The following is a 14,713-nucleotide window of genomic DNA, read 5'->3' as shown; positions in this document are numbered from 1 at the left end:
GGGAGAGCACAGAGAGATAGAGGGATATCCTCATCGCACACAAGGCCGTGACACAATACAGACAGATGATAGAGTGTGCAGCCGATGTTGAAGAAAACATCATCCAGAAAAAAAAAAAAAAAAAAAAGGTGGGGGTGGGGGGCATGACAGAAATTAGAAGAGGATTTCTGTGTTTGAGTTTGTCTGCCTCGCTGCCCCCTTTCAGCCTCCCATTGAAATTCTGGGCAGATACAAACCCCTAGGCTTTTGACACACTTTTGAAAACACCACACCCCCTCTTTCTTTCCAGTGAGTCTCCAGTGTCTAGCCTGACTCACTATCAAGAGAGTTAGTGAGCGCGCTAGAGTGAGATGGAGAAAAAGGGGGTGACAGCAGCTATAGATCGTGTTTTTGTATTAGCAACTTCCAAATTAAATTAAGTCATTCTCGAAGACAGCACATGTTTGTGGTTTGTGTGTGGTTGTGCGCGTGCATGTAGCTTACAAATTCGACTGTTTAGAGACTTGACACTGTGGATTTATGAACTCACATGTGAATTATCTAAAATGCACTAAAAAACAAGAGATGAAAATCCGAAACTACTTTATCATGCTGAGGACATCTGATGACCTGAAAAGACTATCAGCTGAGACTCTATGGCTGATAAATATAACCAGAGCAATTAGAAATATCGAAAAGGAAATGAGGTTTTATCCAGATGAGAATTTTTCCAAAAGTAGCCGATAGCTAGTGTCACCAAAAAAAAACCAAGGGATGCCAATAGAGGGAAAAGTTGGGAAAGAAGTTAAGAAGTAATGTAAAGTAAAAGGGTCAAAACTATCCTGCTACTATTGCAACGTGACCGAGAAGAGTTAGGGCCTCACAACAGCACCCATGTACATCTTTTCAAAGTGGTCGCAAACCTACATACATTAAAAGTCCTGTTAACGCCAACAGGTACTATAACTAATGATTCCACCTTTCAATATTCAATATTCACACCTTCCTCAATTATTCTGAGTGTAACCTCACAGTCTGCACTCTTCCTCTCCAATCCCCCCTCCCCAAATCCCTTCTAAACCCCATGGCACGCACCCTCCACCTCCACCATCTCAGTCTCAGGATGCAGAGCATTGACAGGGCCAGAAGGTAATGATACAGCTGCCATGATGCAACAAGCAGACCTGTCGACTGTCAGGAATTGAAATCATGAAGGAATAAGCTGTCATTAAGAGGCCCTCTCCCAGTAGTGGAGCTGTCAGACGGCTGCCTTCTGCCTACTCTCTCTCTATACTCCCGTCTCTCCTCTGCCAGTCCCACCCCATTTGCAGTCACTCCCTCGTCCTCCTCTCATTTCTCTCTTCCTGCATCAATCCTTTCTGTACTCCTCTCCTTCTTTCTTCTTCTGTCCTCTTCCAACCAATCATAGTCCGTCTCCTTCTCTGCACACCCAACACCCCCACTTCCCATCTAAGATTCCTCTTTTCCACCTCTTTCCACCACTCTCAGGTTGTTTCTGGAGAAACCTCCTCTCACCTGTCATTTTACCTCTTGGCTATGGGAATAGCACCACTTCCATGTGCACACACACACATGCACATAAAGACAACATGCATGAGGCCTGCACACACAGCACAAAAATTTCCCTTAACCCAGCGTTACTCTGCGTTGTGCCACATGCCGCTAGCATATCCTCAGCCTGATGTGATGTGTTTCTGTCTGTCTGTGTGTGTGTGTACATGTGTATGTGTACATACTTCAGGCTTGTCTTTAACATATGCCTTTTTGCCAGCTTATTAAGGTGTCATCATCATATAGCGGCATGACAAAGATATAGGCTGGATATGAGACGTAGAGACAGGTGACGTAAATGGCGTGACTGGTGTGTAGGAGACAGCCTGCCCTGAGATTCACCCTTGAATGTGATTGTTTGCGTGTGCGTGTATGTGTGTTATGTGAAAGGCCTGATTAACTATAGCGCAATCAGCTATTTTTCATACAATCGCGTGATTGGCAGTGGTGATCCCATTGGAAGAGAGGAAAGGCTGACTCCAGCTTCCAAGGAACATGGCTAAGAATTTCAGAGTGGTGCAGGTGCAAGCTTATACACACTATTGTGCATGTGTGTATAATTGTGCACTGCATTGCACACACACACACACACATTACTGCAGTACTGAGTCAAATTAACTGCTTTGTCTCTATGTGTGTATCTGTGTGCATGTACTTGTGTGTTTGGCAAAGCCACAGCTTCTCCACATTTCCACTCCAGGTGACCCTTTGCTGCACTCTTTGAACTTCCAATCAGTTTCCCATGAGTAACATCGCATGAGCTGCACTCAGGGCAACAGACTGTTGCCACAAAACATTTGGGGGAAAATGGAGCCTAATCTAAACATAATTAAAAAGTATGCCAAAAATGTCAGAATCTGACCCAAAACCACACTTGACAAGGTCAGTAAAGCAAAAATATTGAGTAGTTATGGCACAAGAGTTGCTCTTATGCAGCCACACGGAGTTAGACTGCTCTAATGAACAATTTATAAATACGTTTAAAGTATATGATAAAAGTTTGGTTTTAGTCATTCCCTTAATGTCCAAGAATGACTTTGGACAAGTTCCTTTCATTGTGGTTAGATGTAGATAATATGTGCAGGTGGAGAGAATAACCACAGAAAATTTGGATGCAAATAAATTTAATAAAGAATTCAGAATATGGTTAGATTTACAACATCCACACATGTCATCAACAGTGGCAAAGATAGTTCTTTTGTCCTGGATAGATTAAGGCTCCTTGTCAAGTTTCAGATCTCACCTCGTCATCACCATTTCTGCTTCACCTTCCTTCCCATGATAACATGCTGGGAATCAGATAGCCACTTGGCTGACCAATCAGGAATAGACTTAAGAGATACATGAAAATGAAAAATAATGCATTACTCACATAATACATCTATGAATGTTTGTCTTTGTGCTGTGTAACTGATGAAAGGCTGTAGCCTTAAAGAGCATGATGGGATTCGTCTGTCAGAGTGATGAATTAGTAGCTTGTACAAGTATATGAGTTAATCAGATGAGATATCTGAGGGAAAATGAGTAAAGGAGGAAACTTTGTCTTTAGAAATATGGATGTCATTGCATATTGGTGAATAAATGCAGGGTTGTGATTCAATTTTTCAGTTTTCACAATTTTATAATGTTGACTATTGAGTTTACAGTTTCTCCCTCTCTGCATAGGGAGAACAAATTTTCATTTTCAAGTCATTTCATGATGTTTTTTTTGCATTCTCTTGACTATACATTTCCACGCACACAAAAAAATTACACAAAATATAAGCTACAGTTTAAAACAACATAATATACACGCCGTAATCAAAAAAGGAGCAGGGAGAAAATAAATTTGAAACTGCTTGTCCCTATTCGTTAGTTAATTAGTTAGGTTGAGACAAAAATCAGCATAAACTATATATATTTTCAGATGGTATATTACTTGTAACTCCTGTAGATGTGCTTTAAGAGACATCAAGACAAATTTCATGGTATGACATAATAAACCACAGACACGTCCGTAATAGATGCAGACAGCATATATTGACTGTAAATGTGTGTTGCTGTCTTTGCAGTGCACACACTGAGTACAAGGCCTGTGTGTGTGGTAAATGCCTGGATGATGATTTGTCAGGGTGCAAGAACACGATTTCTTGTTTACTATGATGAATGAGCAACACTCGCACTACATACACCATGTTCTCTATATCTAGCTGTCACTTTGGCTCTCTTCAGCACAACCCTGCCTTCTCCAACTGTAAGACCAGCCAGAGTAACTGTATAAGACAGTTTTAGGGTACCTGAATCATCAGTTAGCACACACGGACCTCTCCCATTGTTGTACACAAAAGGGCTATACACAGTAGGTAAAGTCTTCATGGTATTCACACGGACAAAACGAAGGGATGAGGGGGAGAGGGAGAGCAGAATCTCCCATAAGTCAATTTGAACAGCAGGCCAATGAAATTACACAGGTAGTCGTGGCCAGGCTGACAAATGAGCACAGAGATGGGGATGAAAATAATAAGACAGGCAGAGCCACCTTTTGCTTGCTGACACATAGATGTATACAATTGTTGGTGATCATATGGTACGGAAAGAAAAACTAATCTATATTTTACATTACATTATCTCCTCCTCTCTCTCAGCTCAGTCACCCGTGAACACATAAGACTACACAAGAATCATGGCTCATAAGAAGGCATAAATGTTTTCTTGTACAATAATGACCAGGCTGAGGAATATGCTTCATTTCACTAACAAGACAATATAAGCTTTCATTCTGGGTTGAGGACTGTTCGGTAATAGTATCATTCGAGAGCACGAGTTTATGTTTGCACCTGTGAACGAATGTCTGCTTCTTATTTTTTCCTTGGTGATTATATGATACTGTAGAATGTTGAAATTGTTCAGCATCACATAATTTCTCTTATGACCCCAGGGCAAAATTTTCTTTCCGCTCCACACTTGTGTAAATCGTACAATGAAGTTAAACTGAACTGAGTCGATACAGTAGAGTAGAGTCTAAGGTATTAAAGCGCACAGCAGCAAAAATTACCCACAATCACATTCAAACCCAAAGTGGAATACATGAAAAACAAAATACCATGACACTCTGCTTCTGATTGTGCCACAACTGCTTCCACAGCCCCAATATATAAGCCTGCCTTCCAAATAAACTGTGTGTGTTGTCACACTTGTCACACCAATATCCCATTAGGCTAGCCACGGTGGCTGTGGTGGTTTTACTGTGGTGGTGACTTTTTCATTCAGAGACTCACAAACCCTACAAAGTAATCTCACAGTTCCTATTTTTCAAAAAGTGAACAATAATAAGAAGAAAACAAAACAGACAATATGCATATAAAGCAGATAGTGAATCAAGACAACGTAACATCTTGGATCAAAGATCAGAAAATCAGTTCAACATCCAACAAAATGAAACTGCTTTTGTTGTGTCCCCTACCTCCATGGCTTTGTTAATGAAGGGAATCTGTGTCCCTGAGTCCAGGTCCTGATTGATGATTAGTCTACGGGCCCACTGACCGGCACGCACCACGCCACTACCCTGGATCAGCACCAGCAGCTTGGATGGGTTGGACAAGGCATCTGGGCTCAGGTAGATAAAACTGGTGGGTTCATCTTCTGTAGCATCGACCTGAACATTCAGGAAACCACAGATTATCATGTGTTACTAATAATGAACTTATTCAAGATATTTTTTTAATGCAACAGCTGCAAATGCACAAGATGTTTGTGACTTTATTATTTGATCTTTGATTTCTGTTGTTTCTAAAAAAAAATCCCCTAATAATATTTATGAAAGCAATGCTAGGAATTCCCTAATGTAATTTGCATGAGCTGTGGAGAAACCAACTCCTCCTCCATGGACTCCTCTGTGGATATGTATCAGTACACTAACCATCAATAATCAGAAAACAGTCATTGTGTCATTAAACCGGGGACAGAAAGAGGCTAAGTGAGTGAATGAGTATTTGTGTGTGTGCATGCGCTCCATCCACATCCCATGCTTCTTTGCATCCCTCCCAAGTATGCCTGGAAGAATCTCTAAGGAGACAAACACTGTCCATAAAAGCCATGGGTGGCAGCTGCAAGAACTTAATCCAAACAGACAAAGAGAGCCAAGTGGGGGAGAAAATCTTACCCTTTATTCTCTTGTGCTCCCTCATTCCCTCTCCCTATACTTGGCTGTGGTTAATCTTCTTAAAATCTGCGGTCACAAGTTCAATGCCACGCAGGTGGACGGACCCACCACTAACACACAAACACACACACACCAAATACATGCAGGCGGGTGGGCAGCAGAAAAGCCTAACAGAGCAATTTTCCAGAGGAATAATGAGATAAATAGGCCAGGCAGATAAACCAGTAAAAGTGTATGGGGGCTAATGAAAGGCGCTGACTCTAGCTAGGTGATTTATGGACACTGTTAGTGCTGGAGCTAACTCTGGCATGCTTCTAAACACCAGCGCTGCCGAACATCCCTATAAACGCAGTCTGAAAAATGATCACTACTTTTATAAACAGAAAAAGAGCAGGGATGGAGAGGTAAAGGGGGGCAAAAAGAGAGAAACATGCTCCCAACAACAAATAAAAGGGATCAAGTGTGTGCTCTGAGCCTGGATGAGCTGGGCAAAGAATAACTCCACGATGGCAGAGTAGAAAGTCCCCTTCAGCGCAATTGAATGCAAAACAGATTAAGCATCAACATGCTGTGCCTCTGTGCCTTTGAAATGACACGTCACAATACAGTTAATTTGTTGAGGAGACACTTTTGTACAAAGGATGTGGGCAGAGGAGGGGGGGAAAGAAAGACAGGGAGTAAGAGAGGAACTGAGTGAGATAGAAAAAGAAAGACAAAGACTGATAGAGAATTGGGGGAGCTGACTCCTCACAATCCCCTTTTCTTTATTTTATTTTTTTTTAAACACAGGACACTCAATATCATAATCAGACTCTGAAGCCTAAGCATTTACGTCAATTTTCATATTTAATACTCTCTTTAATCTTCAAGGGCATAAATCAAAGAGGAAAATGCCTCTATTCACTATGGGTACTTACTGGCAGGATTGCTTTAGTCATGTTGCACTTTTTCTCCAACAGCTCATAAACATACTGAGTGATGATCTGGAGAGGAAAGAAAAAGACATAGGACACACACACACACATAGTCAGACATTACAATGATAATACACTCTAATGCAATTAGTATTTTTATATTGCTGTTGATACAAATCCATCCAACAAAAGCCAACTAAACTCTGTGTGCATGTGTGAACGAGCAATAGCATCCAGTGTCATGCTTACAAACAGAATAAAAAATACTACTCAAAACCCTCATTTGCCCTCTGGTATGTATGTGTGCATGTGTGTGCACATGAGCTACTTGAAAGGGTCTGGATCGTGCTATGTGCGCTGCGTGCGTATGTGTGTGTGAATCACAGTGCAGTGAGAGTGTTGAGGTTGTAAGTGCCAGGAGAGGAAATCTCCTGTACAAGCGAAGGGCTGATGTAAGTTATGTTTATCCCCGCAGCCACAGCACTAAAGAACCTTGTATACCAAGTCATTCCAACCCAGGGCCAAGCCTTTCATGGTTCAGTGACATTAACAACGTTCTTTTCCATTTTCCTTATTTTTTCTTTCCTTCTTTTCTTCTCCCCAACATCCTGTTCAGCTGAGAAGAGAGAGAAGCACTTTGTGGAACAGATTTCAGTTTTTGATCAGGTATTAGAGAGAGAAAGACACAGGAGCTAAGAGTGATAACAGATGACAGGGCACACGATTGTAGGCAGTAAGCTGTTCTGATGCTTCCTCGACACATGCTATGACAAACCCTGTGTCCTGTACATGTCACAATGATATCATGTTCGGTGGATGGACCACAGGGACAGCTGAGCAACATGCTGTTATGCTTTGCTGTGAAGTCTCACTTTGGTTAGCTTTTGAAGCATCAGCCCTACTAAATCAGGAAACCAAAGGCCAGTGGTGGCGCCACAGCTACAAAGCGTATCCGAACTCCAGTCACGCTCAACTGACTGACCCCAAACACAAACAAGGATCAACCAGAGACTGTCATGTCTCCCAGCACAGAGTGGGATGATGCTCAAATGTCATTACTGCATGCAAAGAGAGGGACTGTAGTGACTTTTAATAGTAACGGTTCAAAGACGTGCACGTTAAATACAAAAGATATTGGTCATTTCTGGCTATTAACAATTCCTAAAATGTAACACTGTAAAAACTGGCATTCACAAGCTGCTATTGTGTTTTTAGAGCCAATCAGAAGTAATATTGCTCTGTGTAGTATGTAGAACAGTTCTTTAAAGAAGTGAAAAAATCTCTGCCCTCCCTCCTGCAATGTCTAGTGTAAGAGTGCATTGGATTAGAGCCAAAAAGTTAAAAAACTAATAGGATTCTTTTGGACCATGATCTGCTTAGCTTTTGTAACTTTTGGCACAGACAAAATAAAATATATTCTTTAGACTATACTTTGAAATGTCAACCATGGGACAATGAAATTATGCATATCCCTAAATTGCATGTTCCAAACTAGACACACTTTTGAAATGGCAAGGCCAACTTTAAGTACTCAGAATGGAAAAAAAAAAAAAAAGATTGGCTTTTACCTTAAAGTCAAACATAAATTCTCATGATAATCATAATACCACAGGACTATACTCTTTTATGCCCAAAATAAACTCAAAGCTAACTTGATTTAATGCTTAAAAGAACAACATACAAGAAAAGCATTACATATCAGACACATATTACCCTTATGACAGCCAATCAAAGGCCAGCGGACAAACCAAATGAAATGATCGATTTTACCATTTGACCCTGTGGGGAGGGGGGGCTAGAGGAGCTGAAACAACCCCATCTCGCCCCCACCAAACCTCCAACAGCTAATTCACTAAAATGTCAGCTGCTCTGATGAAGACTAAAATGATTCCAGGCCTCAGTATGCTAGTGTTTAATGACATCAATAAGCTTCACAGGAAATTTCATTTGCACTATGTTATTTGTTCTGTGCCTCAGGTGGCTCAAAAACCATCCGATATAGAATAAGAACAGAGACTAATGGGGAATCAGAATAAGGGAAAAACGGGGGGGAAAATGTGAGAGTTTTTCTGTGTGAATATATTTTCACTGCTAAAAAAAAAATAATGTAAATTCTAAATACAAGAATCTAATATCCGGTCTTGTATATAGGCTGTTAGGTAATCACATCTGTATGCTTTAGTTCATAATGTAAAGAATAAGAGCTGAGGAACAACAGCACCAGCATTCTACTAGACCTACATACAAATTGTTTTTTAGCGACAATGGGATAGACTCGAAGCATACATGAACACACAAACACGCACACACACAGGCAACCTCCTTCTGTCGGCCTCTGAGGACTATGTCTCAGCAGCTGATCAGTACAATAAGAAAGGCCTCTTTGTCACCTAATTACCAATGTGTTATTAGTGCTTTAATGAAATGCCTGCAGGAAGCAACGCTGAGTGTCTGCATTGTCGACGTCGGACGATAGGATGAGCATGAGGAGCGGATTTGGCAAATAATATTAAGGCACACAAAGAGAAGGGAAGGGAGGGGATGAGAGAGAGACAGAGAGATGAAGCAGGGGTGGGTGAATTGGTGGCAACCTAAATCAGTACAAATCAATAGCTTTCCCTACCATAAATATGCTCACAATGTCCCTTTAATCCATAATAAATATCTAATATCCGCATGACAAAACATGGGTGCATCATTATTTTAAATGTAAACTTAGATCTCTCTCAATCTGTCATTAAAAAATGTGGGCTATAGTAAAGTAAATAAAGACACAGTTTTTCCAGCAGAGACAAGTTTGTCTCTTTAGAAACAGAGCGGCAAACGCTGATGATGTATAAAACAGCAAATTTTCTGAGAGTGAACTTGGGACAGTCTGATATAGACCTTTTGCAGCTGAGGTCATCTCCGTGTCTGCGGTTTGTTTGTGTAGAGGAAGCATTGTGGCGATGAACCAAGAAGAGGCGGATCAGGGAGGAAGGAAGGGACTTAGGAGAAGGCTCAGTGGGAGGAAAGAAAGAAGACAAGAAGGGAGAGATGGCGAAGTAATCCCCAGGAGACAGGGTCTCGTGCCAGCTCCCACTGCGGTGAACAACTGAAGGAAGTAGCGATGGAAGAGGAGAAGGAGGGGGAGAGACAACAGTACAGTGCGTGGCCTTGATAAGAGGCCTTTGAGTGGGTGGGCTGTGACATCAACTCCTTGCAAACCGCTGGTCATCCCCATAACAGTCTCTTCATCACTCATACACACACCAGGCCAAGGTCTTAATGAATGCCATTGCAGCTGCAAGTAGATACGCTGTAAAACTCCTCACTACAGCTAGAAAGACCTCCCACAATATGTGTGCACGTGCGTCAGTTTGTGTATGTGTGTGTGTAGTGTGTGTGCGTGTGTCTGCTTGCATGTGTGTTCTCTCTTCTCCCACTGATTACAACAGTCATGCCTGGTTTGGCTGACCGCACCTGAGGCAATAAGGAGATGATCCTTCCCAGCACTCACAAAACAAATGTGGGGAGGAAAAGAACCAAGACAGGAAGAGATGAACAGATCAAGAGGCAGGAAAGATGAGGAGATGAGGAACAGGAGTAAGGGAATGAGAGAGAAGAGCAAAGACAGAGAGGAAAGAAGGACAAAAGTTAGAGGATGATAAGAGGGATGGTCAAGGTTGAGACGGTCAAGGGCAAATGGAAAAACTGAGATAATAACAAGGAGAGAACAACCCAATCCAAAACCAGCCCCCAAGAGACAATCATGATGTATGATTTATGTCAATTAAGTTCCATTAGCTGAGATTAATGTATCATCAATTTAGAAATGAAAATAAAGATGAAAATGAAAAATGACAAATGACATGGACAAGTAGGTGAAGGGGTCATCAAGTTGGCCACCAAGGCAGCATAAGTTGCTTGAAGGTGGCCGTGGATCAGGAGAGGAGACCCGTGGGTGGTGTAGCACTGCCTGGACACAAGCCAGGGTTTGATCAACTCCATCTGGCTCGCCTGGGTGCGGGTGTGTAATGTTGAAAGACCTGAAACACCTGATGACTCCAGGACACATCATCTGATGGTGTGTCCTGGTGCATAAAGATGATGTATTTAAAAAAATAAATCATGTAAAGTCATCGTTACTGAGCCACTTTAAGGCCTTGTGACCCCGTCAGTTTAAATAATGTACTTGGAGACATTTCTAACACTTACTAGGGCCAATGAAGCCACAGTGGTTTATCTGAAAAACTATCTCTGAGTGGAAGCCATGCGCACAAATGTACTAAAGACAGCAACACATACTGTGTACAGGCACACACCTCTTGTCTCTCTAGTCCAGAGCCCTCTCCAAAAGCCACTTAGCCATAGAAACCAGAGAGCAAGAAGAGGCATCAAAGCTGTTTATATAATGAAACTGAAAGAGCTGCTCCGTGCCGTATCACTGACTGCACCCAGGAAAGCTTTCCTTCTTCTCCAGAGAATAGAGGAAAGGAAGAAAAAGAAAAAAAGAAGAAAATCCCCCCGAACAATGCAGCACAACAACAGCGGCAACAACAGCAAAGCATACTCAGAAAGAGAGAGACTGTGAAAATGAGAGAGAGCGTGAGGCAATAGAAAGGTTGTTTATTTTAAGTCAGCCTCGTGTACCAACAGAAAATGTATTAAAATAGGCCCTATTGTTGTGAATTTGTGATCTGTCAGTCCGCGTGGGAAACAAAGAGAGAGAGAGAGACTGCCGTAATTCCCATGAGGTCGCTGTCAGAGGAGAGAGGGCTCTCCAGGGGAAGAGAAAGTTCTCAGACACAGACTGATAGACAGACTGTTTACACTTAGCGTGGATATCCCTCTCTCACTCCCTCTCTGCCCTCCCTGCACTACTCATCCTAATGGCATCATAATGACCTCCTCAGGTGTTAACTGAGAAGCCAGCAGAGGGCTAATTCAAAGTAAAGTATTGTATGCCACCGTGGGTGTCAGCAGTAGCGACAGATGTCTGTGCTGTAACTACCAGCCCTCCTGTCTTTTCTCTATCACCCCCCTCCGCCCCCCATCCCCTGTCCAATTCCCTTTTCTTTCATCAACTGAAATCCACCTCACCCACTGCCTGCAACCATTTTTTTTTCTCTGACTGTGTCTGCCTCTGCCTTCTTGCTTTCAGCAGAAGCTGCAGCAGCAGTTTAAGTGTTTTGGGAATGGAGACGTGATGGCAGTCAGTGACTCAGGGCAGACAGCTGTCATTTATAGTTCCTCTTTAGAGAGATCCCATTAGCTTCCCAACAAAATGATCCACAACTGTTATGGGGCCTCCTGGTGCTTTAAGTACAGTAGGAGGCCTGTCTCCTGGGTTCCCACCATGGGCTGGATGCAACACTTTGTGACTGCTCCATGACTTTTATAGTTAACTTGCATCTCTTCAACCCATGAACATAATCCATTCCTTATTGGTTAGTGTAATTAACTAAAAATGGACAGAGCATGTAAAACAGAGCAATGTATCAATCCTGTTAAGTGGCTCAATTGTAAAATCTGTTCATATACAATGACTTCCTGAAAAACTTGTCTGTTTTTTGAAAAACAGACTATAAAAAGTGCTATCTGATTGAATTGAACTACACCCAAATACACTCCAAAGCATGGGGGTCAAAGGTCCAGTTTATACGACACTCATACACAGACAGACGTGTTCACACATGTGCGGTCAGCAGGAAAGGTATATGAGTAGAGTTTGATTGAGATGCACCTATTAAGCCAACACTGAGGGATGATTGTGTTGCAAACTCACAGCAGCAATGTGAATTCTGAAAGTGTGATTTTAACCGAATGTATAGTACTATGAGCCAAGCCTTCAAATCAGTCTTGGTTTGTCCAAGTACACAATCATCAAGCAGTTGGCCACTGACTGTTTACAGGTTTTCCACAATGATCTGTATGTTCTTTACAACCACCACTACTTTCACTTTCTGCATTGCATGCAAGCTGACGGGTGCTAGCATGAAACAAAGGGAACCCTAGTATTTATCAATCTTACACTGGCTGTTCACGTGTGTGCGCATTAGCATTAGCTGGCCAGTTCAGTCAAGAAGAAATACCCACATGTACCAATGCAAAGTTTTTTCCTTAGCTAACCTCTCTGGCACCGGAAATAAATCATAAGCATCAGAACTGAGTTAAACATAGAGCACATTTACAGTCCTTGGCAAAGTGATACTTCTTGTATGGTCCTCCTTGAAGCACATTCAACAGAGGCTTGTTCAAGTAAAACCAGCTTCACACTAAGGTAGCTTCATGCCGATTTACCCCGGTTTCACCCTTTTCAACAATTAGAGGGGAAATCTGCTCTGGCATTCTGGTCTGAACTGTTGTTGGTGCAGATTATTAGGTAACATGAAGGGTTTTCAAGTATATCAGTCTTACATCTGCTAAACGGCTCACAGACTTATTGCCCTCATAATATCAAACATTTATAGAATATTAAGGAGTTAAATCAAGATAGATGTGATTATCATGTAGGCACCTGCAGCAGTGCACAGGGTTGTCAATCAATGCTAAACAATGCAGCCTTTGAAGCTATTGTTAGCTACAGATATTGATACTGAACTGAAACATTAACATCAAATTCTTGCTGAAACAAACTGTGTTGACTGCATTTTCCCAACCATTTTCATCCAGACTCATTTAGACTTCTGCTTTTGTTTCCCCGCTCACTGCAAAGTGACTGTATTAACATTACAGCAAGCTGTGCACCACAGTCTCCATTTTGTTTACATCTGCTTCACTATGAGATCATGTAAGTGCATGATGTAATGTGGTGCACTGCTCCCTGGTTGCTCCCTCTGGTGTGATAATCTTAATAATATCCTGTAGTGTGTGATGCCCATTAATTTCAAATCATGTTGAGTGTGCATGCCTGAGATTAGAAGGAACATCTGTGTTTTTCCTTATGTGTGTGATGCAACCCAATTTCAAAATCTGTTAGGATTTTTTTTAGAACCCCAAAGTCAAATTGGTATTCTAAGCAAAGAGGGGTTTCCTCAGCGTCAAATCATGGTTAGACTAAAGGTCTAAGGGGCCAGTAAACAGCACTCTAAAATTGGTTCAGATGTACCCAAAGCACCAAAAGTGACCACACCATCAGAGGATCAATACATCAAACATTACAAGAGAATGTGCTAAATATAGAATGCAAGAGTCCAATCAGCAAAAATCCTGTCAAAAGAAGGCTGTCTGGTAGTGGTCTCAGGGGACAAGTAGCAGTCTCCACAGCACTTCTCAGGAAGGAAAACAAGGTCAAAGTCTTGTGATGGACTCAGACATACCAGCATTACAGACTGGATAAATGGAGAAAAAAAGTCCTGTTCACTGAGGAAAGTTTGAGTTTAATGGCACTAACAGAAGTGTTGATGTTAGAGGAGAAAAAAAAAAGATACAGCGCTACGTCAAACCCCCAGCGAAACAGTTTGGCTTGAATATTAAAGTCTGGAGAGGTGTTTTGGCTACTCTGTAGCTGAACACCTACACTGAATCAACTCCACCTTGACCCTAAAAAAGTAGCACTCCATTCTGCAGAGACATGCTCCCCTCTCTGGTTTTGCATCTTTGTGGAGAAGGATTCACACCGCAGCAGGATAACGAGCCCAAACACACCTCAAAGCTTCGTGAAGAAGCACCGACTGTCATGAACTTTCCTCCACAGTCACCTGACCTCAACCCCAGTGAACATTTAATGGGGCTCTGGAAGCCTGACAAAGCCAAACATTCTTGACATCACAAGAAGGTCTTTGGATTATCGTCAAATCATGCAGGGATAGCGCTGGTTGTTAGGTGTTGCACAAATTTGTGGAGTCCATGCCAGCTCAAATACATGCTGTTGCAAAAAAAACAAAAAACACAAGATATTTGGAAATTCATGTACATTTTTCAGAAAGAAAAATGTTGCTTACAATTGTTATGCTTATATTAACAATTGTAATTAAAGACTTGTATTTGACTAAAAATGCATGTAAAATGGAGATATCTTTACTAATAGTCTCAGTCTCAGACTTTGGGTCCAGGCTGTATACATTGAGCAAGGCCTTAAAATATAACACAGAGACAGCAGAGTGAAGAGAGAAAGAGAGAGAGA

General features: G+C 41.8%; 1 protein-coding gene across 1 annotated transcript in view; it reads right to left on the bottom strand.

Moving 5' to 3' along the window:
* Positions 1 to 14,713, bottom strand: part of arb2a (ARB2 cotranscriptional regulator A) — a 172,625-nt gene that overhangs the window by 134,217 nt on the left and 23,695 nt on the right. Inside the window, exons 5-6 of the mRNA XM_008288648.1 lie at positions 6,610 to 6,675; positions 4,994 to 5,185 (exon numbers count right to left, since the gene is read on the bottom strand). Coding sequence (XP_008286870.1) covers positions 4,994 to 5,185; positions 6,610 to 6,675 — 258 coding nt within the window. The remainder of the gene's footprint in view (positions 1 to 4,993; positions 5,186 to 6,609; positions 6,676 to 14,713) is intronic.

The sequence above is a fragment of the Stegastes partitus genome, unplaced genomic scaffold (genome assembly GCF_000690725.1).
Source record: "Stegastes partitus isolate 25-593 unplaced genomic scaffold, Stegastes_partitus-1.0.2 Scaffold13, whole genome shotgun sequence".
Classification (NCBI taxonomy): Eukaryota; Metazoa; Chordata; class Actinopteri; family Pomacentridae; genus Stegastes; species Stegastes partitus.
This window is presented reverse-complemented; position numbering and strand designations above follow the sequence as displayed.